General features: G+C 41.5%; 1 protein-coding gene across 2 annotated transcripts in view; it reads left to right on the top strand.

The window, feature by feature from the left end:
• Positions 1–25,045, top strand: part of glis3 (GLIS family zinc finger 3) — a 459,240-nt gene that overhangs the window by 343,570 nt on the left and 90,625 nt on the right. For both annotated transcript variants that reach the window (XM_033017811.1, XM_033017812.1), the window contains 2 exons: positions 247–388; positions 23,596–23,761. In XM_033017811.1, coding sequence (XP_032873702.1) covers positions 247–388; positions 23,596–23,761 — 308 coding nt within the window. The remainder of the gene's footprint in view (positions 1–246; positions 389–23,595; positions 23,762–25,045) is intronic.

Here is a 25,045-nt window from a genome sequence, read left to right as displayed (position 1 = left end):
GTTAAGTTAAAATGAATAATTTTCTCCTTGTAAAGTTCTGAATTTAGTACGTACCACATTGCATACTTTCTTTAGTTCCTATGTAGAGCATAATAAATCATTCCAAAATAGTTGACAAGAAAGGAGTTGTAAAGACCATTTCATGTAATAATCCATTTCAAGTAATGCTGTATATGATCCATTGCCCTCCCAAATAATGTTTGTTTTAAGTTCTCTTCACTCAAATTGTTTGCATTTGTTACACAGTTACGATCCAGTAACGAGCCGGATCAGGATATGCTCAATGACTGCCTCACTATTCAACCACTGCAGCCTGCTACATCACCACAAGATGCTGTGGACAACACCCTGGGTCGATCACCAGGGCCCCCTCATGACATGTATTCAGGTAAGCTTCTAAACACCTCTCAGTTATTTTGCATGAAATATATTTCAGTTTCAATATCCAGTTCTCCTATGAGTTTAGTAAATTAACTTCATCAAGATTTTAATGGAGGAAATGAATAATAGCTGTTAGATATTTATCAACTGCAAAATTAATTATTTCAGCAGCAGCCACAATAGAAGTATTTACTACCATTGCTGGACTCACACTCAGCTTATTGACGTGGATGACCATTTAGTTGCATTCCATCTTACACGTCATAGAAATGTATGCAGCTCAAGGATCCATAATTGTGCCTAGTTTGTTGGTGAGCTCTTTGTGGCAGCACCTGTATGCTTGTCATGCATCTGTAGATATCCATGACCACATCTCATTTACACTGGCCCATTCACAAAACAACAAAGTAAAAAGTAGCAAAATAAAAGCCATAAAGCTTTTGGAGTAATTCAGCGGGTCAGGGTATATTCCTGGAAAACATGGATAGTTAACGTTTCGGGTTGGAACCCTTCTTCAGCAAACTGAAACTGTAACTTCTTGTTTGTGATAGTTCAACATTTGTAAAAAAGAATACATTTGGCAATAGACAATAGGTGCAGGAGTAGGCCATTCGGCCCTTCCAGCCAGCACCGCCATTCAATGTGATCATGGCTGATCATCCCCAATCAGTACCCCGTTCCTGCCTTCTCCCCATATCCCCTGACTCCGCTATGTTTAAGAGCCCTATCGAGCTCTCTCTTGAAAGCATCCAGAGAACCTGCCTCCACCGACTGAGGCAGAGAATTCCACAGACTCGCCACTCTCTGTGAGAAAAAGTGTTTCCTCGTCTCCGTTCTAAATGGCTTACTCCTTATTCTTAAACTGTGGCCCCTGGTTCTGGACTCCCCCAAAATCGGGAACATGTTTCCTGCCTCTAGCGTGTCCAAGCCCTTAACAATCTTATATGTTTCAATGAGATCTCCTCTCATCCTTCTAAACTCCAGAGTGTACAAGCCCAGCTGCTCCATTTTCTCAGCATATGACTTTTCCGCCATCCCGGGAATTAACCTTGTAAACTCCCTCAATAGCAAGAATGTCCTTCCTCAAATTAGGGGACCAAAACTGCAAACAATACTCCAGGGGCAACATTCTCATAAAACAACAAACACTTGGATTTGTGAAACCGCTGTGAATAACCAATGTATTATAGTTTCACTCTCAACAAGCATGACCACTGACTCTGTAAAAACATAAATAATCTCATTTTAATTTAGAATGAGCCCTTTTCAACCCTGTTCTGCAGCTAGTTTAGTTTAATTTAGTCTAGTTTGTAGATGCATCGTGGAAAAAGGCCCTTCAGCCCACTGAGTCCACGATAACCCCATAAGGGTTCCAGTCCCCTATAAGTTGATCCAGTGGTACAGCCTGAGATGTTGGCCTTGACATTTTAGTTGGGGACTGCTGAATATAAGCATGAAATGGACAGTCTGACTCATCTGGCTAAGTGATACTGGCAAGAGTTGTGCTGAATATATTGATCAGGTGTTCCATATATCTCTGGATGACATGTTGCGATCATCTCATCTCTCAGCTGTGTGCAAGGGGAAGAAGGCATGCAGCAGTGGTTGAGTGCACTGCTACTTCCTAATGCTCGGATTTCAACAGGATGGAATTAAATAGGCAGTGGCAAAAGCAGGCACAAACCAACCTGATCACCAGGAAGAAGCCATATGAAGTCCAAGAGGTTTCATTTCCAAAGGCCTCCAATGGTTGATGGCAACCAAAATCCTATTATATCGGCAAAACAAAATCCCGATCAGCAAAAGGAACAGCATCCAGCTAAAATGATCACAGTATCAGTCACTTGAGGCATGGTGTAAAAACATCCCTTCTACTGCTCTTCCTGATTCTGCAGAAAAGGAAGAAGATGGCTCTTTGGGCCCCTTACCTCCCAATATTCTCTTTACCACGGATTATTCTGGCAGAAGATCCAAAATCATTTTCACCCCAGGGCTTAATAGCAGTTATCAGTAAAATTAAAGGAGGGTCCCATTGTTTCCCAGGGAATATTTTTATCTTTTATCTAAGTTAAAATCACAGCTTTTGAGATCATGAGTGCATGTTGGCAAGTGAGTTTCAACAAGGGCGATTATAACTGCCAAGCAGGCAATGATAAAATAACTACTCAATGTATCGACCATACTTTTGCTACAGTAACATGGCTCACCAACTTCTTATCGCTCATCTGGCTTAGTTCCCCAAATATGGTGGATGGTATCACAGCAGTCAACCCTTCGTAGAATGTGTTCATAATTTGGAAGGATAGAATATTGCGCAATAAGGTGCCTATAACTTGATAAGCAATCCCTTAGTTTAACATTTGCTTGGATGTGGCATTGCATCAAAATGAATGCTGCCAGCTGTTGCATGACTGTTGAAACCAAGGAAACACTTCACAGATGCCATCAATTATGAAATCTCTCTACTCTGGAGGATCCCTGGTGTTAGTTTGTCCACAGCTTTGGTAACAATGATTGAATAATTATCAAGCAAACATATAAATTAGCTGGAGTAGGATACCTCATTTCTCAAAGTCTGCTCCACATTCAATAAGATCTGGCAATCTCATTGCAGCCTTGTATTTCCTCCACGATCTAAGCAAAAAATATATAAATTAAACTTTAAAATGAAGTCACACAAATAAAACACAAAATTCATACTAGAAACAGTGGAAAAATATAATTAACTTTGCAAAGACTAGAAATTGTAACAGCTGTAATCTTGAGCAAGAAACAAACTGCTGAAGTAACTCAGCAAGTCAGGAGGCATTCATTGAGATAAAGGGAGAGTTGTATGTTTTGGGTTCAGAACCTACAATAGGTCCTGTTGCAGAGTCGCAACTGAAAATCAGAATATAGAACCCAATACCAAATCTCCATTATTACTGCAGCAGTTATGGGGTATCTTGAATGGGGATAGGTCCATGTTCCTGATGCTTTGTTAAGCCCAGACAAGCAGATATGTTTACCAGGACCTAGGAAACATCAAATAAAGGGAGGCAGGGACAGCAAATCTGGCTTTGACAATAGGATCATAAACAAGATGGCTTAAACATATGGCTGTGCCATATGTGCAAATCTTCCAGAATATATGGCAGTAGTTTATCGAACACAATAATCCTGCATGAACCCCACACTCTACACCCTCATAAATTGACAAGTCCTCTTGGTTTGCCCCTTCTTGGTTACCTGTCAACAAACAGTCAAAGGTTACTAAGGATACTGAAGCGCAGAAAAATTAATTTCTGCTCCAAAGTCAAATTTATTTGTCACATGCACGCGAGGGTGCAGTGAAATGAATTTGCCAGCAGCGATACACTTAAAACAAGAACACACAATACCCAATAGAATTTAACACAAACATCCACCACAGCATTCTTCACTGTGGTGGAAGGCAACAAAGTTCAGTCAGTCCTCCTGCTATGTTCATCCGTGGTCGGAGCCATAAACCCTCCATAGTCGCTGCTACGGCTGGCCGGATGTACAGGCCTTCTCGTCGGGATGATCGAAACTCCGACGTCGGGACGGTCAAACACACTCCGCGGCTTGGAGCGCCTGAATTGGCACTTTCCTACCGGAGACTGCAGCTTCAGGATGTTATAGGCCGCGGGCCGGCGGTCGGAGCTCTTCTCCGGCGATCCCCGGCAAGGGATCCCAGGCTCCAGATTGTAAGTCCACTCCGCGCCCTCAGCTAGAAGCTCCGCACACCACAGACCACAGCCCCATGAGGCCAGCGATCGGAACACTCCTCTCTGGCGACCCCCGACAAGGGTTTGCCCTGCTCCGCGATGGAAAAGTCCATGCTGCGCCCGCTGCTGAAGCTCCGGGCCCGACTCCGGGAAAGGCCGCCCCAATCTATGCTGTTCGGGCGCGAGGGAGGCAACATGGAAAAAGTTGCCTCTCCGTCGAGGAGGCGACCAAAAGTGGTTTCCCCCTTTCCCCTCCCACCCCCACCCCTACACAAGACACACCAAGAGACACCAAAACTAACATTTGAACACACCAAAAAAAACATTAAAAAGTTGCAATAACACGCTGCTGGCAGGGCAGACGACTCGCAGCGCCTCCAACCGACAACCGCACACTTTCCTTGAAATATTTCATGCTGAGCACACACAGCCAGTAATTTCAAATTTAAATATGTTACACTTGACATCAGAGTTGTTAATTCTAAGCATTTTCCCTCTTAAACACCATTCAGTGAGATTGGCAAATACTGCACACTCTCCTCCTCATTCATTCCAAAGGCAACAAAAAGAATTAACAAAAAATGGGTAGCTTCTTGCCTGATTCAGGCAGCAACAAGGTATAAAACATGATAACAAGCTGCAAATATAAGCCACGGTGAGTGTGTAACTATCCTATTATTTATATGATCGGCTGTTACTTCAGTTAGAAATAAATAATCGTTAATTACATATTGCAAAGTGGACAGGTGCTTTTCATTACTAACATTTACCTAATCCAAAGAAGCTACAAGTATCCAATAACTCTGTTTCCTATATATTAACAACAGATTTGTGTATTGAATTTCCATGCTAATAAATGCAATAGTAGGGCATAAGGTCATGTGTGCTGTTACTGTCATGCTCTGCTTAGCCATAGTGAAGGTGAACATTGGTGGCTAGAGGAGCAATATTTGTATCCCTGTGGTGGGTTCAATCACCTGGGTAAGGATCTGAGCTAGAGAATTGACTGGTACTTGCAAAACTCATATGATCTTCATTCTTTTCTCACTCCATTGAGTGAAGATCAATATCTACCACACAATGTTGTAGTGAGGTGTTTTGTGCAGGTCATTCATTTGTACACATTGATTCACGAGGCTTTCAAACCAATCTATATTCTTCTATTGAGCTATTTAGGGGACAGACAAGATCCCCTGTTATAGACAATGTTTGGTTTAAAAAAAACAGAAAAGAATAGCTCGATTCGGAAGCGATTTTGAGTTCCCAGAAAAAGATTGAGAATTTAAGGGCATCAAAGAGCATATAGAGTAATATTTTCAGAACTATGCACTAACACTCGGTAGTTCAGATATTAGATAACAACAAAAAATGAGCATAGTTGCAATGGAGAAATAACAATTCCTTTACTAGATAGGACCTACACATTGAATGGTAGGGCTCTGGGGAGTGTTGTAGAGCAGAGGGATCAAAGACTACAGGTGCATGGTTCCTTGAAAGTGGAGTCGCAAGTAGATGGGGTGGTCAAAAAGGCTTTTGGTACATTGGCCTTCATCAGTCAAGAGTATTCAGTATAGAAGTTGGGAGGTCATGATGCAGTTGTACAAGACGTTGGTGAGGCCACATTTAGAGTATTGTATTCAGTTCTGGGCGCCATGTTATAGGAAAGATGTTGTCAAGCTGGAAAAGGTACAGAGAAGAATAATGCAGATGTGGCCAGGACTAGAGGGTCTGAGATATAGGGAGAGGTTGAGTTGGCTGGGACTCTATTCCTTGGAGCGCAGGAGGATGAGGGGTGATCTTACAGAGGTGTATAAAATCATGAGAGGAAAAGATTGGGTAGATGCACAGAATCTCTTTCCCAGAGTAAGGGAATCGAGGACCTGGTGACATAGGTTTAAGGTGAAGGGAAAAAGTTTTAATAGGAATCTGAGGGGTAACTTTTTCACACAAAGGGTGATAGGTGTATGGAACAAGCTGCCAGAGGAGGTAGTTGAGGCAGGGACTATCCCAACGTTTAAGAAACAGTTAGATGGGTACATGGATAGGACAGGTTTGAAGGGATATGGGTCAAATGCAGGCAGATGGGATTAGTGTAGCTGGGACATGTTGGCCGGTGTGGGCCTGTTTGTATGCTGTATCACGCTATGACTCTACAACTTTATTGTACATACAACCAGTTGCAAGATTTAGAGGAGCCTATCTTTAGGGATACAAGACCTGGAGGTTCATTATTTGCCTCTCAGATTCATGAGCAACAATTGAGACAGAATATAAACAAAGCAGGAGAGAAAAGGAGAAAATATAACTGCATTTCCTGAAATGCTCATATACGCACTTTCCTGGGGAAAAAAATACAGTATCCAAGTGATATTATCCAAAACTAATTTCTTTCTATTGCATTATTTTTTCTTTTCCATTATATTAATTTTGCTTTGCTCGTTATTTGCTTCAGTCAATGCCAACAGCAAATGGCAAAATACTTTAACACCAGTCCATATATAACTAAAATAATATTAATTACAGAATATGCAATACTTTGTTACGATATTGCTCTATGTTTTCGAACTAAGCTTCTTTTACCAACATAATGCATCTGGTCAAGTGGACAGCATTTTGAATATAGGTATGCAGTGTAATGCATCAACTTAACATACCTTCATCTTGACATGGCATGAACATGATACCTTAAATATTTATCATAGACCTCATGATATTCTCATCATGACTATATTTTACTACTTGATAAATATAAACAAAATCACTGCAAACTCAATCATGGGTGTGATAAAATAAAGTTATTTCACTTTAAATATCGTTCAATTTTAGATGGATTAACTATATCAAATTGTTTAAATTACTTCAATCAAATGTATGCCTCAAGGTATCCCATGGTAATGATAATCAATCAACTTAACTGGCCAGACTTGATGTCTATTCTGTGATTAACATCTGCCCTAAATATGTTTTCTTTTTCTGCCGAAGCTTTGTTCAGAAGTTGATTAATAAAATAGCTCTTTGGCCGAAGTAGCATAACTAAAATGATATATGTGGATTGACAGACAGTGGTGGTGACAACCTAACCTTTCTAAATACCGAAGCATTAGCAAAATCCATTTTAATTATGCAAGTTCGTCTGAGAGAAATAAATCCAGAAAACGATAATTCAAGTCATAAGGGTTGTTAAATGTCATGTGTTTATGTAATTATTTTTTTAAAAGGGGTGTAGAATGAGGAACTTGCCATGGCTACAAAATATGGTTCTGTTTCATCGGTGTAAGTTTTGGCTCAAGATCAAAAATCTGTTTGAGGACTGGAAAGTCACAAGCTTCACATACTGTATGAAATGGCATCGTGCAGGGTAGATCAAGGTTTTGTATGATAATGTAAAATTAATCATTTTGAACCAGACCGCAGCCTGCATTTTTATTTCCATTGAAGTTTTTACCACCAATTAATTGCCTTTACTTTTCAAACTCAGATCATTTTCGTTAAGTAACTTCTTCCGGTTTATCTATTTTAACTGCTTGTTTTGAATTGACCAAAACAAAATTAAAATATCGGAGTTGCCTCAAATCTGAAAAATATACTTCACGTTCTCAGCTGATCAAACAACATTTGTGGGGAAAGAAACAGTCGGCCTTTTATCAAAACTAGAAAGTGTTAAAGATAGAATATTGCAGGGAAAAATGTGGAAACTCGAGGAAGGAACTGGGACAAGGTCCATGATCAGATCAAACAGTGCCCTCCATAATGTTTGGGACAAAGACCCATCATTTATTTATTTGCCTCTATAATCCATAATTTGAGATTTGTAATAGAAACAAATCACATGTGGTTAAAGTGCACATTGATTAGATTTAGATTAGATTAGATTCAACTTTATTGTCATTGCACAAATACGAGTACAGGTACAGCAAAATGCAGTTTAGCATCTAATCAGAGTGCAAAGTAGTAAAATACTGGTTAAAACAATATGTACAATGTGGATATATTGATCTAGTACATAGGCAAATAAATATATACAGATAAAAGGGTATAAAAGATAGCTAGCGTCGGGCCTGTGAGTTCAGCAGGGTAATGGTATTTTGGAAGAAGCTGTTCCTCAGCCTGCTGGTGCGAGACCTGAGGCTCCTGTACCGCCTCCCTGATGGGAGGAGGGCAAATAGTCCATGGTTGGGGTGTGAGGGGTCCTTAATGATTTTCCCAGCCCGTCTCAGACACCGTGTGCGGTGGAGGGCAACCATGGCAGGGAGCGGGGCACCGATGATGTGATGAGCGGTTTTCACCACCCGTTGCAGTGCCTTCCTGTCAGCTGTGGTGCAGCTGCTGTACCATACCGTGAAGCAGGTGGTCAGCATGCTTTCAATGGTACAGCGGTAGAAGTTGGACAGGATTTTAGTTGTCAGATTCAGTTGTCAGATTTTATTGAAGGTGATTTTTATACATTTTGGTTTCACCATATAGAAATTACAGCTCTGTTTATACATAATCCCCCCCCATTTCAGGGCACCATAATGTTTAGGACACATGGCTTCACAGGTGTTTATAACTGCTCATAAACATAATAATTGCCTCAATGCAGGTATAAGAGAGCACTCAACACCTATTCTTTCCTCCAGTCTTTCCATCACGTTTGGAAACTTTTATTGCTGTTTATCAACATGAGGACCAAAGTTGTGCCAATGAAAGTCAATGATGCCATTATGAGACTGAGAAACAAGAATACAACTGTTAGAGACATCAGCCAAACCTTCGGCTTACCAAAATCAACTGTTTGGAATATAATTAAGAAGAAAGAGAGCACTGGTGAGCTTACTAATCGCAAAGGGACTGGCAGGCCAAGGAAGACCTCCACAGCTGATGACAGAAGTATTTTCTCTATGATAAAGAAAAATACCCAAACACCTGTCCGACAGATCAGAAACACTCTTCAGGAGTCAGGTGTAGATTTGTCAATGACCACTGTCCGCAGAAGACTTCATGAACAGAAATACAGAGGCTACACTGCAAGATGCAAACCACTGGTCGGCCGCAAAAATAGGATGGCCAGGTTACAGTTTGCCTGGAAGTAAAAAGAGCAACCACAGTTCTAGAAAAAGTTCTTGTGGACAGATGAGACGGAGATTAACATATCAAAGTGATGGCAGCAACGTATGGAGGAGAGAAGGAACTGCCCAAGATCCAAAGCATACCACCTCATCTGTGAAACACAGTGGTGGGCGTGTTATGGCCTGGCCATGTATGGCTACTGAAGGTACTGGCTCACTTATCTTCATTGCTGATACAACTGCTGATGGTAGTAGCATAATGAATTCTGAAGTGTATAGACACATCCTATCTGCTCAAGTTCAAACATTCGGGGGAATGCGACTTTTTGGTCGTATCCCCCTTCCCTGCCTCCGTCTGCGCTGAGGCCTAATGGCGGAGCTGGCGACCTCGAGGCTCCGGAGGCAGCCTGTCAAGACTCGCCCTGGGCTCGCTCCCGTGAGGGCGGCCCAGCTCGGGGCTGGAACGGCGCTCCCGTGAGGGGCTGTGACGCTCCCGTGAGGGCGGCCCAGCTCGGGGCTGGAATGGCGCTCCCGTGAGGGGCTGTGACGCTCCCGTGAGGGCGGCCTGGCGCGGGGCTGAGACGCTCCCGTGTGGGCAGCCCAGCTCGAGGGTAACGGCGCTCCCGTCGGGGCGGCCCAGCCCGGGGGAAACGGCGCTCACGTCGGGGCGGCCCAGCCCGGGGGAAACGGCGCTCCCATCGGGGCAGCCCAGCTTGAGGGAAACGGCGCTCCCGTCGGGGATGCCCAGCTCAAGGGTAACGGTGCTCCCGTCGGGGCGGCCCAGCTCGAGGGAAACGGCGATCCCGTCGGGGCGGCCCAGCTCGAGGGTGACGGCGCTCCCGTCCGGGCGGCCTGGCGCGGGGCTGAGACGCTCACGTGAGGGCGACCCGGCTCGGGGCTGGAACGGTGCTCCGGTGGCTGAGACGGCGTTCTGGCGGCGGTGGCCTGAGTCCAGGGTTCGTCAAAAGCTGCGTCCACTGGACTGGAGGGCGGCAGCTTCGACCACCCCGGGCCGCGGTGTTTGAACCGGCCCGTTCGCGGAGCTCGGTGAACCGCGGGACTGATTTACCATCGCCCGGTGGGGTATCGCCTCAGCGCAGAGGGAGAAGAGGAGGGAAGAGACTGCAGCCCTAAGATTTTTGCCTCCATCACAGTGAGGAGGTGCTTGGTGGACTCACTGTGGTGGATGTTAATTTGTGTTTACTGTCTGTTCTGTTGTCTATTATTGTATTATTGTATGTATGACTGCAGGCACGAAATTTCGTTCAGACTGAAAGGTCTGAATGACAATAAAGGAAATTCAATCAATTCAATCAATTCAATATGCCTCAAAACTCATTGGCCGGCGGTTCATTCTACACAAGACAATGATCCCAAACAGGTACACAAAATTGCTGGGGAAACTCAGCGGGTGCAGCAGCATCTATGGAGCGAAGGAAATAGGCGACGTTTCGGGCCGAAACCCTTCTTCACACCTTCAATGATCCCAAACATACTGCTAAAGCAACAACTGAGTTTTTCAAAGCCAAAAAATGGTCGATTCTTGAGTAGCCAAGTCAATCACCCGATCTGAACCCAATTGAGCATGCCTTTTATATGCTGAAGAGAAAACTGAAGGGGACTAGCCCCCTAAACAAGCAGAAACTAAAGATGGCTGCAATACAGGCCTGACTACGAGCATCACCAGAGAAGGCACCCAGCAACTGGTGATGTCCATGAATCACAGACTTCAAGCAGTCATTGCATGCAAAGGATATGCAACAAAATACTAAACATGACTACTTTAATATATATGACATCGCTCTGTCTAAAAATGGCCTTTATTAAAATCTGACAATGTGCACTTTAACCACATGTGATTTTTTTTTATATTACAAATCTCAAACTGTGGAGAACAGAGGCAAATAATTAAATAAATGGTCTTTATCACAAACATTATGGAGGGCACTGTATAGTAGATAGTGGGTGTGAGCACCCAAAGAGGTGTAAAAAGAGGTAGTGAACTAGAAAAAGTGTAAGTGCAAAGTGAAGAATCATTTGCTGCAATTATTAAAATCAATCCCAAAGATTGTAGGTCCTTTTTCAAAAGATATGGTATTATTGCTGAAGCTTACAATAAGTTTCATTTAAACTATAAAGGCCAAGGACAAAGAGACCATTGTTTAATTGAGAATTAAATATTTTTAAAAAAGCTTGGATGCTCAAAATCTAAAGTAAAAAAATTCTCGAAATACTTAGTAGATCAGGCAGCATTAATGGTGAGAGAAGCATTAACATTTCAGAATTAATGAAAGAGCATTTTTCTAAAACAGTAACTATTTTTCTCAAACTAACTTTTTTCTTAAGGTTTATTGTAGTGTTTTAGACCATCCACCCAATTAAGATTAAACATTTAATGCCTTTACTTCAGGATTTTAAAAGCTGGAACTTAAAAATTAACTATCACGTGCCTCTCATAGAAGTCCAAAAAAGTATATAACCACTCCATTAAAAAAGCAGGATACGTGTGCTCATTAAATGCCCATTGGATGTAAGCAGTCACATTGGTAAACCAGATAATGTGGCATTTACATTTGCAATGCAGATTTTCATAGCAATGGGAGGACACTTATACAAAATAATTTGTCTTGCATGTTGCAAGTGCTGTGTCAGCTATACCCAGATCAATATGGGGGTTACATGTGACATTCATCTCTATGTGCCTTTAACCATCTGAATAAAAATCTCAAACTGAACATTGTGCTAATGGTCTACCAGGCAGCAATGATTGCTGTTGCCTGAAATGTTTCAGAGACATCTTAATGCAGGCATCTTAAAGCTATCTCTGAAAAATGCTTTGAATCTACTCACAGGATAAGCAAACTTGACGGCACGATTCCAGAATTCTACCCCAGGTTAGTGGGCTCCATTTGTGTCTCCATCTCCAGACTTCTCTAACAGTCATACTACTCTGAACTCCAATGGCAAGAGATTATCAAGACAGAGGACATAACTATGTTCAAAGCCACCTTGAGAAAACAATCTAACTCGTAGGAATCGATGGCCAGTTACCAATCAAAATGGAGACCTTTTAGTCTTTTCTTCAGGAGTTCATAAATACCCCCCTGCATAATTAGTGGAAGAAGCCCACCAGCTTCTAATCTGTCTACCTGCCTGCTCAATGAGGTTCCTCCTTTCCCACGCACAGAAGAGTCTATGATTCCCACATTGCCCTCATCAGCCATTTCAGAACCCATTGAAACAGGAACAGAAGCAAGCTCCCAAGAAGAGCCGAAGAAGAAGAGACCAAAAATATTTCAAAAACTCACCTGAATATGAATACTGAAGTTCTTCACCTTTGACTGATGGCTACAACCAAATCCCAATATTCCCACCTGATCATCAAACTTCTCTGCCATTTGCCTTTTCACCTCACGAATCCTACATAAGACCCACTCCCAACAAAGTAATAACCCAAGCTTGAAATCCAGTTTTTGTGGGAAAGAGACGATGTCCATTGGTCCATGCCCATTGGCCAAAACAATCCAGGTCAAGGATTATTGCCAATGCTAAATTTTACCTCTAGGTTATTAGAGTATGAAACCTAGCTTTACTAATGAAGCCACACCCAATTAAAAGTTCCCTCGCTGAGGTATAATTTCTGGAGTTTTTCACTACACTACACTACACTAAGCCAGCATGGTTCTTGAAAGGTTAAATATACAACCTATTTTTTAAAAAATAGCTTGGAATTAGTCAAAGACTGTTTCAGCAATGTTAATAAACTACCTTTGTTTTGATTTCGTGGTTTGTAATTTCAATAAGAATTCCTTGATTGAATTAAGTGAACTGCTTTCTTGAACCACACTGACAGACATCGTAGAAATAGATACCCACTTTCCTAAAACAGCTACTGATCTTAGAGCCTGATAGAATTAGAAAATCCATGTGTGGGACAGTGGTGCACTGTGAAATCCTAAGGTGCACTGGGATACACAAGAACCCAAGGCAAATGTCAAAGATCCATTAGTCAATAATATTAAAATAAAAAAAACAGAGACAAGAGATTTAGTCATTATGTGTCTGTGTCTCAAAGATTCATGTCTTGGACTAAATCCCTTTAGCCGTAACAAAAAAATTCAATTACAATGCTGTACATAGCCAAATTCCTAGTTTTCAGAATCTAGCTCATGTTATTAAAATATATTAATTTTCCATTTTAAAGAAGAAGTCAGCAGGATATTAATGCTCATTCTTGCAATGGTTGCCATATGAAAATCCAGCTGGGTTGAGGAAGTGGATTCATCATTTTAATCCCTTCATCATCACGGCATTAATACTATATGGAATAATGTTATTTCAGACAATAGCTGAATTCTTTTCAGTACTTTGATAGTCTTCCTACATTATCCTCCAGCAGGATGACTAGACAGATCCTGTTGACTGCATTCAGTACATGTCAAAGTGAGAGGACAAAAGCTTTGTTTGCCTCTGACACCAAACTCTTAACAAATTTGATGGCAAACAATATTGTCTGTCTCCAGTACTCCACTGCTGAGAAAACAAGCTCTTATTGACTGATTGATTACTCCTGTAAATGTTAAACATATACATTTAGAGAGCCATTCCATTAATTAAAGCATGCAATAGATGATAAGGGCTTTAAAACCCACTATAAAATTACATTAGGATTGGAAGACATAGAATACAATTTTGGACACTGAATCTAAAAGTAAATTGTCCCGACAAAACTGAAATTGTCCTTTCAATTCTTCTTGGACAAAGCAAAGTAAAACTAATTTTGCATTAATCGACACGGGCTTGAACTGTGTTCACACCTGTTGAAAAGCAAAACCTGAAATTTTGCACTGCTGTGCACATTTCTAGGTGTTGTTGGGAAACTCATCTACTTGTTGGCCAATTTTTATTCTCTTTGCTCTTTACTTAGTCATAGAGTCACGGTGCTCTGCAGTGCAGAAAGAGGCCATAGAATTAACAGATTTTGCATTTTTTTATTTGATATAAGAAGGTATCAGAGTATGTGCTGACTTCATACTTTAAATGAAAGGTATTTTAAGTCAAGCATAGCAGCAGTGTGATTAATACAGATGTTGATCAGTTATTTCTGTAAATTATTATAACTAATACGGAGACCCATATGTACTGAATGGTACATAAACTATTGCACAGCACAGAGGCCACACAGAAACCTATTTGCTCTATTGTTGTAGACCCATAGATTATAGCATCCCCACAGTTACAAGCTCTTCAGCCCAATTTATCCATGATGACCAAGTTGCTTAAGCAACCTAGTGTCACTTGCCTGCACCGGGACCATATCCATCCAAACCTTTCCTATCCATGTACCATGTATCCCCGTAAATCCTTTATACGCCTTTGCTAGATTTTATGACATCCTTCCTATAATAAAAATACCATTTCAAAACATAATCAGACCCTGAACAAATGGTTGTGAAGAAAAATAACCTCTTTGCTGCTTCTGTTACTCTTGTCTTTACTGCAAAAATTAGATTGAATCATATTTATACGGCACATTGGACATCATAAAATTGAAAGAAACTTCACGGGCGAATTTATCTCCAGAAGCAAGAATCCTTCAAACAGAATTTGTAGCCCTTCTTATCAGCAAGCTCTCTATAAGGATTGATGTTGCCTGCAGGCCCATCACATTCAAATCTATCATGGCCTTTGACTGCTCAAAGTCGAGTTGCTCAAAGTAGCTTTTGGGGTATTATTGAGAATCTTAATTGAGATTATTGAGAGTCCATGCGCACAGAAACACTCCAATACAATACAATACAATACAATACCATTTATTTGTCATTTGAACCCCATTGAGGTTCAAACAAAATGTTGTTTCTGCAGTCATACACACAAGAAAGAACCAAGACACAACACAATTTACACAAACATCCATCACAGCGCATCTCCTCCTCGCTGTGATGGAAGGCAAAGACTTATCTCTCCCCTGCACTCCCCATTCCCCTCCCGATGTCAGAGTCAAAGCCCCCGGCGGGCGATGGTAATTGTACCGCGGCCATTTACGCCGCGCCGGGTGATGCAAGGCTGCGCTCCGGGTCTTGTTGTTGGAGCCCCCGGCGGGTGCTAGCAAAGTCCCGCAGCCATTCCAAGCCGCGCGGGGCGATGATGCAAGGCCATGCTCCAGGTAATCTTCAACCCCACAACTCGGGCGGGTGAAGTCGCCGTTGCGGAAGCCCCGAAAAGCGGTCTCCCAGCAGGGACCCGCGGGCTCCCGGTGTTCCTGTCTGCCAGACCTGCGGTTGGAGCCTCCGAATCCCCGGGATCGGGTCGCTGCAGCGCGCCACCACCGCTCCTCCCGCTCCGAACTCGGCCAGTTCCGCGATGGTGAGTAGGTCCGCAGGCTCCGCGACTGGAGCCCCAGGACGTTCCTGCTAGAGGCCGCTCCACGGTGCTAGGCCCCAATGACAACGGAGACCCGACAGAGAAAAGGTCGGGTTCTCCATGCAGGGGATAGATTTTTAAAGTTTCCTCCGTCCCCCGCCCCCCACACACATACCCACACACATACACAAAAAAATAATAATAAAAACTACATTCAAACGAGACAAAAAATAATAAAAAGACAGACGGACTGCAGAGGCCGCTGCGACGTGAGTCGCGCCGCCCACCGATAAGTATTATAAACATGTAAACACTCAAAATATGATTGATGGCACTCTGAATAACAATACAATAAAGATTATGAGCCCTGATGGTGTGAAAGGGGCCTTGTACCAAATTTGAGGCATCCCATGAGCAAAGTGGAGCTGAGTAGAATAGATGTGCAGTCAAATGTGGTGAGATTAATGGCTTGTCTGGTCTGCTGCGCAAGCATCAACTTGCAAGCATCATATGCTGGACCAAGGGTGGCGGGGAAGGGGGATGAGCAGGGGTTGGTCAGCCAAACATTTCATTATGAGCCCAGATAAATTTAGCAATATGAAGGAACTAGTGGGTTAATTCTGGAGAAACTACTTAAGAGAGAATCCTACCAAGAGAGGCTCCAAAGCAGTAGACAAGATGAATTCAAATTCCATTTAACTAATACTCAACTCTCCTAGTATGTGGCCCACACCCACCCATAGGCTTCAAGTGTACAAACAATCTGTACCGTACATCGTATGGACCGAAATCAAATTTGCGATGGATTTAGCTGTCATTTATACAAAAACATTGCAGAATGTGGGAAAATCTTTAGCCCTATTTGTGCTGGAGGACTAGAATAATCTTTATTGCATTCAGTTGTTTTAGAATGCCTCCAATGAATGCATCTACTTCGCCTGTAGGCCAAGTGATGGAAAATGGAATCAGTATGGATGGGAACTTGATGGTCAGCCTGTTTTCATGTATATAACTCAATGACTACTTCCTATTTATTACAAGTACATTCTTTCTGCAGCATCATCTTTAGTATTTCTAGAAATCTGACACTAGATTAGCTTAGAGTGGTGGTGACACAGTGGTAGAGTTGCTCCCTTACAGCTCCAAGGACCCGGGTTCGATTCTGACTACAGGTGCTGTCTGTATGGAGTTTGTATGTTCTCGCTGTGATCTGTGTGGGCTTTCCCCTGGGGGCTCCAGTTTCCTCTCACACTCTAAAGACATACAGGTTTGTAGGTTAATTGGCTTGGTAAAAATGTAAATTGTCCCTAGTGTGTGTAGAATACATACGGGGATTGCTGGTTGGCACAGACTCGATGGGTTGAAAGGCCTGTTTCCACTCAGTGTCTCTAAATTAATCTAAAAAAAAAACTGTCTAGAGATTGCCTGCTATACAGTTGGAAAAAAACTTTGTGATGGGAAGCACAGGTAAATTTCTTGCCACCTTTTCAGTATGGACCATACCTGCTATTTACAGCTTTGACAGTTTATTTACATTTGACATTTACTTATTGAAGTCAATAAGTAAAATTTCGATTCTCACAAACTCATCTCCCTCTCAAAGAGACATTAAAGATACAACTGGCCAGGGAGACATCGGATGACATGTATTTATCTATCAAGTCTGCCTCAGCACAGATCCCAATCCAAGCACGTGATTACATGGCTCACTTCCCATTATCCCATTTTCTCCAAAAATTCTGCATTATTAGATGACTGGGTATCTGAGTTTAACCCCTTGCTATTTGGCAGTATTGACTTTACCAATAGAATAAGCAGGTTGAAAGAAATAAGCAAAGGCATTGACCTTCTGATGTTCTTTGAATTATTGGTCTTGCCAGCTGATTTTGAAAGTTCATTGATAATATCTGAAAAGCACCGTACAGCTCAGACTATCGAGGTGAAAATGAGAAAGTATGCTACCAAATGCAGATGAGAGTTGAATAAATTGAATGAAAATTGTACCTACCTAAACAAAAAGGCCCAATGACCAAAAATGCCCCCTTAGCACAGTAGCACAGAATGAAGAGTCGGATTTTTAGTGATGTACAGATTAAAATATAAATTATAAATGTTTCGAGGCCACTCAGTCTCTCAAGCCTGCTTTGCAATTTAGTAATAGCATGGCTGTCTGATTGTAATGTCTTTTTTCCCTGATTGTAATGTCAGCTCTACATTTCCAGCGGTAGCCTTTCACCATATGGCTCATCACGTATTTGGCTCACTTAAAAATATTCAAAAACTCTGCTTCTACACCCTTTGAAAAAATATGTTCAAAAGATTAACAGCTTCTATGACAACAACAAAAATATTCACTTCATCTCTGTCTTAATTGATCGATCCCTATTTTTAAATAATGACCAGCTAGTTCTAGATTCATCAAGACAGGAAATAACCCTTCGCATCCACCCTGTTATAACTGCTCAATTACTAATACGTTTGAATCAAGTCCTCTTTCACTCCTCTAAATTCCAGCAGGTACAGGATTAGCCTTTCCTCATAAGACACCTCAACCAATCCAGGTAGGTAGGTAGGTAGATAGGTAGATAGGTAGATAGATAGATAGATAGATAGATAGACAGACAGACAGACAGACAAACAGACAGACAGACAGACAGACAGACAGACAGACAGACAGACAGACAGACAGACAGACAGACTTTATTGTCATTCAGACCGAAGTCTGAACGAAATTTCAGCAGTCATACATACAATACAATAAAAACAACAATAAACACATATTAACATCCACCACAGTGAGTCCACCCAGCATCTCCTCACTGTGATGGAGGCAAAAGTCTTAGGTATATGTCTAATAAGTCTCTGAATTGTCTCCAATGCATTAAACAGAAGACTGCAATTATGTATGTTTACCTATTCCCTGTCAAAAACGAAAGAAATAAAAACAAGAATTTTGTTTTAAAAAATGGTAAACGTTTTATGGGCATTGGGTAAGGAACCTTGATGCAAATCTGCTTTACTTTCATATCAGCCTACAACCGTAATAATGTATATGGTTTCTATAAGCAATCCCACATTAAAACTATCTAAAGAGAAAAGTATCTGCAACCAGATCCTATAATCTCAAATTCTAATTAATAACACAAGCACCAGTTTCAGATTAATCTCAAACAGTGGTCATTACAGATAATGTTTTTCTGCCATGCCTAATCAATTGTTCCACCTGTCAATCGCTTAAAGTGTCTGAAGACAAACTTAAAAGCAATGCAGCAGCAGTAGAAAAGAGAGACTTTTGCTAATCTAAAAGATCCAGACAATGAACAAACCCCCTGAGGCAGAATCTAATGTAAATCATGCTTGTTATTGTTGTGTTGCATACCTTAGTTACTTATAAATAACTTTAATTTTCACTGTCAGAAATGAACCGGATACATCATGATAGCACAAAGTATTTTTCTAGTATAAATTACTTATTAAAAATAAGTATAAATTTTACCGTCATTATTTAACTTTATTAGTAAGTAAGTAAGTAAATTTTATTTATATAGCACGTTTAAATCAACGCGTTGAAACCAAAGTGCTTTACATAAAATAAATAATTAAGTTTCCGTACATCCATAGAAAAATTAATTAAAAGAAAAATGACACAACACATTATAGAATTCAACACGAACGTCCCCCCACAACAGAATCAAAATTTCCCACTGTGGGGAAAGGCATCAGAAAGTTCAGTCCTCTTCCTCTGTGATCGCCCAAGGTCGGGGCCTATTTGTGGCCTCTGCAGCCAGTCCGATGTTTTCAGGCCCTCTTGCTGGGAAGATGGAACACCGGCGTCGGGTGAACACTCCTCAGCGGCTTGGAAATGTCTGGAGCGGCCGCTTCCTCCCCGGAGACAGCGGCACCCGAAGTCCTCAGGCCGCGCTGGTTGGAGCTCCGACTCTGGCGATCTCGGATCCCAGGCTCCACGGTGTTTTAAATCTAGCACCGCCCACGGCTGGACGCTCCGCAGCCACAGCTCCTCGGATGTTGGAGTCGGTGGTCACAGCACTCCGGAGCTTACCGCACGGCGACCCGGTAAGGCATCGCCCGCTCTGTGATGGTGTCGCAGTGCTGTGCCACTGCCGAAGCTGTAGTCCCGGCCGATCCCGACAGGAAACGCCGCTCCAGTCCGATGGTAGGTGGCCAGGAAGGGACGCAGAAGCAGCTCGGAGGGAAGCCGCCTCCGACCAGGTAGGGACTAGGAAATAAAGTTTCCAACTTCCCCTCCCCTACCCACCACATAAAAGAAGACCTCCAACAAACATTTTGTTTTAACAGGACTAAAAATAAAAATAAAAAAGGATGAAAGGTGTTCAAAGTGAGTATGAGATACCATGGAATCCAATGTTTAGGGATTAATACGATGCTTTTGCTGAAGAGATTTTTTTCATAAAAATAGGGAAAGTGTTATGATATGTCACAGTGAGAATTAGAATGGGTTTTTATTCATAACATCATTAAAACATCACTAATAATTTTTTTTTTAAATCACTTCAGCTTTTGGAGACATAAAGACTGCAGATGCTAGAATCTGGAGCAACAATCAATCTGCTGGAGGAACTCCACATAGATACAAAATGCTGGAGAGAAGGAATGGGAGTTTTAATTAACAAGGAACTCAGCAGGTTGAGGGGCATCTGTGAAGAGAAATGGACATTCTATGTTTCAGGTCAGGACCTCGGTCCAGAGGTCTGACTTGAATCCGAAGGGTTCTGACTATTTAGGTCCTACCACAGAGGCTGTTCAACTAATTTCCTCCAGCAGACTGTTTGTTCCTCCATATTTTATTCATTTTTATAGGCAAGTTAATCAATAACAACACCAGTATTTGCTGTTTATTCCTAATTCCTCAAGAACAAATAGTGATGAAATGCCACCTTCAATCATTTCCATCTTTGCCAAAGGTTCTCCCACAATGGTATTAGGTAGGATGTTGCAGGATTCAAAGACAGTGCCAAGAAAGGAATAAAACTCTTCCACGTCAGGATGGTGTAGTACTTGGAGAGGAACTCTTGACCTAATGTTGCCCCTCTTCCCTTATAAAAGGTTGTGTGTTTAGGAGTTGCTGCAATGCCTTCAGTAGATGGTACACTCTGCAACAACGCGGTGAGTGGTGAATGTTTAGGGAGGTACTTGCAATACTAATCAAAGATTTGTTAATTAAAACTGAATATTCATTTTTTGCGCAATGATTAAATTATCAAATTAGTAAATTAGAGGTATTGATTAACAAATTCAAGAACATGAGTTCTTATCTCACCTGTAATTATTATCTTGGAGGAGCTGTGCTTTCAAAAATAGAACATTCTTTGCATTAAGTTAGTGTTTGTATCAGGAACCAAGTGGAATTCCATACAGCGCTGATGATTGTTTGCTGTACCGTCCAATTAAGTCAACTGATGATGAAGATGCTCTCCAAAAGGATCTCGATACTATGGTTGAGTGGTCACAACAATGGGGCATGCAGTTCATCCGTTCCAAATGTGAAACTATGCGTGTCACCAGAAAGAGGGATCCAGGCGAAACACCTTACAATATACTTGGTGCCACCCTTAAAGAATCCAAACAAACCAAGTATCTTGGCATCAAATTGCAGAATGATCTGCGTTGGAATGGTCAAACTCATCATGCAACGGAGAAAGCAACAGGTGTCCTAAACTTTCTGAGGCTCAACTTTCATCATTGTTTAACTTCTGTCAAGGAGAAGCTATACTTCACCCTCGTTAGACCTCATTTGGACTACGCAGTTGCAGCATGGGACCCATACACAAATAAAAAAATTTCTTCCATCGAACGTGTCCAAATTCAGGCAGCTCGATTTGTTACTAATACCCATGATAGAGAAGCGAGTGTCACCAAACTTCTGAATTATCCGGGGTGGAACCCTCTCCAAGACAGACGTGAAGCTCACCGTTTGACCTGTTTTTACAAAATGTTAAATGGTCAGCTCGACATAGACTACAAGACCTACACCAAACCCAAACCAATTAGGAGCAGACGAGGGCATTCGATCCAATTTGTGATCCCAGCTACAAAGACAGATGTATACAGCAATTCGTTCTTCCCCCGCACAATTAAAGCATGGAATAATCTCCACCCAACTATAGTTACCCAACCAGATGCAACTAAATTTAAAGTAGCTCTTTCTTCCCAATAACCCTTTCTGGCTTAGAGGACCATTTGGAGGACCACGAAACCAAGAAACCAAAGAACCAAGAACCAAGCGGCATCTAACTGAATAATACAAGTTAGAACATACAACAGTACAGCACAGGAATAGTCCGTGTGGCCCACAAATATTTTTGGCGTAATGTGATGCCAAGATAAACAAATTCTATTTGCCTGCACATAATCCATATACCTCCATTCCCTGCATATCCATGTACCTATCTAAAAGCCACTTAAACACCACTATCATATCTGTCTCCACCATCACTTCTGGCATTGTGTTCTAGGGCATTCCTGCAATCAACATAACCGGATAAATTGATAGATCTGTTGGTGTTAATTAGTCACAGAATTGCAGCATGCCTGTGAGTGCATCGCACCTTCTGCGCTGCACCAAAGTACACAGGTTAGTCTGGAGAATGAAGATAATAAGTGTAAAAGTTCAGACAAGGTTGGAACAAAAAAGGAATACTGCTCCTTCCACCTTGAAAGGACTTTCCCTTCAACTCGGTCATTGAATTTTAAAAACAAACGTGCAATATTATATTATCTATCATATCGTGTAACCAAGGGCTAATTTGTGCTCTTTATTCTGTAATTCAATAATATGCAGCAGTCTTGAAATTAAGTATAATAAAATACTTCAGCCAATGTTGGTATCATGATGTTATACATTTACATTCTAATATATTGCTGTTTAGATATTTTAATCTGCATTTCAAATCTAGAATGTGTACATGTTTAAATATTAAAATCTATACACTGTATATATGTATACCACTATCTAGGTCAATATTCAATGTTAAGTACATTCGATCAACAATTTACACACAATGTGATCTAACACACGTTGATATCAAATATATGTTCTGCTGAACAGAATTTTTAGTCAATGCTTACTGATGTTAATGTCCACATGGATTTGTACAATGCTGCATACATACAAGAATCAGTATAAAATAAATCACACAACCATTGTATTTCTCCAATCTGCCAATCTACTTCACCTCTGGAGTTTGCTACATACTCCACCTATCTGCCAACCAACCCTCCCTCCCTTAATAGGTTTAGCTCCCCCACCTCTCTTTTCCGGCTTTAACTTCCCACCACCTTTACTCGATCATTTTTGATGAAGGCTCCCAACCCAAGATCATCGAGCGGAGCAGTCTAGTATCTTTGGTCCCAACATGAAACATAGTCGGTGCATTCCATCTATATATGCGCCTGACCCACGGAGGGTCTCCAGCAAGTAGTTTTTTGCACTGTATTCTTCATACAGTGTTACTATATTTATATACATTAATACCAAACTTCTTTCTTTCAAATAAACATTATGTTTTTTGAATCTTAGAATACATTCCTCACAAAAAAAAAATCTGTTTTAACCCTAAACAACTGGATAATTCACAGAAACCTAACATTTTCATTGAATACAAAGTTGTGGATGTAGAACATTTTTATGATATTTCTAAGAAAGATAATTGTATATCCATCATCTGACAATTAGAAACCAAGGACATTAAGCATGCTGAACTATTTGCTGACGGTTTTATTTTCAAATTCAGGGTTTTTCTGAAAGAGCAATTTCATCTATTTTGGAAAGTTGGATTTATTTATTTTTCATTCAATATCAACTTTTGTTATTGCGGAAGAGCATTATCTTGTTTAACAGTGACCATGTGACTGAGAATGTGGATGTTCATCACACTGCCGTGATTCAGGAACATAAGGGTGCAGGAAGGGGGCAGAGGGTGAAGGGTTTATCTAAATGCAGACTTTATCAGTGAGCTCACATGCCCTTACATGAAAGAAAATAAACAAATCTTTCTGTATTAAACAATGTTGTATTTTGATGTCTTTGCCTTAAGGCATGTTTTCCAGCACACATTCTAGCCGGTGTGGAACAGCAGCAGCCATCATTCCTTCTTCTCATCCTCCAAACCATACGTCTCCTGTACACAATATGCAAGGAAGCCCCCACAACCCGCAGACACAGCTATCCTCACTCCCAGTGGTAGAAGAGAGCAATGAGAGGTAAGTGACAATTGGACATGCTAACATGTTCTTTGATGTCATTTGTATTTTCATCAGTACTTAGTTTACATCTGGCATTGGTAGTTTTTGTATAAAGTCTTTGCACTTCTTTAAGTGAAAAAGTAATGCTTTGTTTGCTCACCGGTCTGAGCAAGTTACCTTGTTTAAAGTGGGCATGTCAATGCCCAAATGCACTAAAAGTAAGGCCATTCAAGGCAGATGATCTCCCTGTATACCAAAGGCCACCAGTCCATGCATAGGACATTGGCATCAGGCCTTTCTACCTGAAAAACACCTTTGGTGATTCATAACCTCCCTGGGTTTATAGTACATCAAACAGGACCTAGGCCCACAAGATATGCATCTTTCATTCAAGACTGGAGATGAACAGTATTGCTTCAGTAACTAACGTGCTCACCAGACATGGTGATTCCAGGACTAACATGAATTGGCTTCATTTAATTGGGTGCAAATGCTGACAAGAGCTACTCAGCCAATCATCCTATTATATAGAATTGAATATTCTAGGATACAAAATTAAATTAATTTGCCATATATTAAACCTTTGTCCTTTGCCAACGCAAAGAGTAAACAGAAATACTAGGCACATTAGTGATCCTGAGTTCCATAAGCCCTTCTCTTTCATAACCCCTCTTCCTTTATCAAACAGAAATGAAAGGAAGTCAAGGTCAAGTATTACCAGTAAGTGTATTCCCAACAGAGATAGGATAATGTACTTGGTATTCCTGTTCCAACCAAATTAAGTTTATAAATATACATCAAAGTCCAAAGTTACAGAGAAAGTAATACTGCAGTACACAGAATGTGTCTACTATTGATATAGCCATGTGGACACCCAATTGAACTCAACAATGAGGATCATCACAGGAACAATCCGCTCAACACCACTCCCCTGGCTCCCTGTCCTATCCAACATAGCCCCTCCACACATCCGGCGAGTAGTCCTCACTCAAAGGATGCTCCAAAAGACCAAAAACTCCCCTCACCTGCCAATTCACATGGACATCTTCAACCCACCCACTGCTCGACTTCCATCTAGACGACCAATTTGGAAGAACCCACCACCAGCTGATTTCACCATCCAATCAGCTTGGAAAAAGGAATGGGAGTCCAAGGACGTCCCAAATAAACATCTGGTGTCAGACCCCACCCTACCGGTCCCTGGCACCAATCTCCCAAGGAAGCAGTGGACGACGCTGAATAGATTCAGGACTGGACATGGCCCCTGCTTGGCCAGCCTTCACAAATGGGGCAGCAGCCCAA

The sequence above is a fragment of the Amblyraja radiata genome, chromosome 3, assembly GCF_010909765.2.
Source record: "Amblyraja radiata isolate CabotCenter1 chromosome 3, sAmbRad1.1.pri, whole genome shotgun sequence".
Lineage (NCBI taxonomy): Eukaryota > Metazoa > Chordata > Chondrichthyes > Rajiformes > Rajidae > Amblyraja > Amblyraja radiata.
The sequence above is the reverse complement of the archived record's forward strand: the minus strand, read 5'-3'. Positions and strand labels throughout refer to the sequence as shown.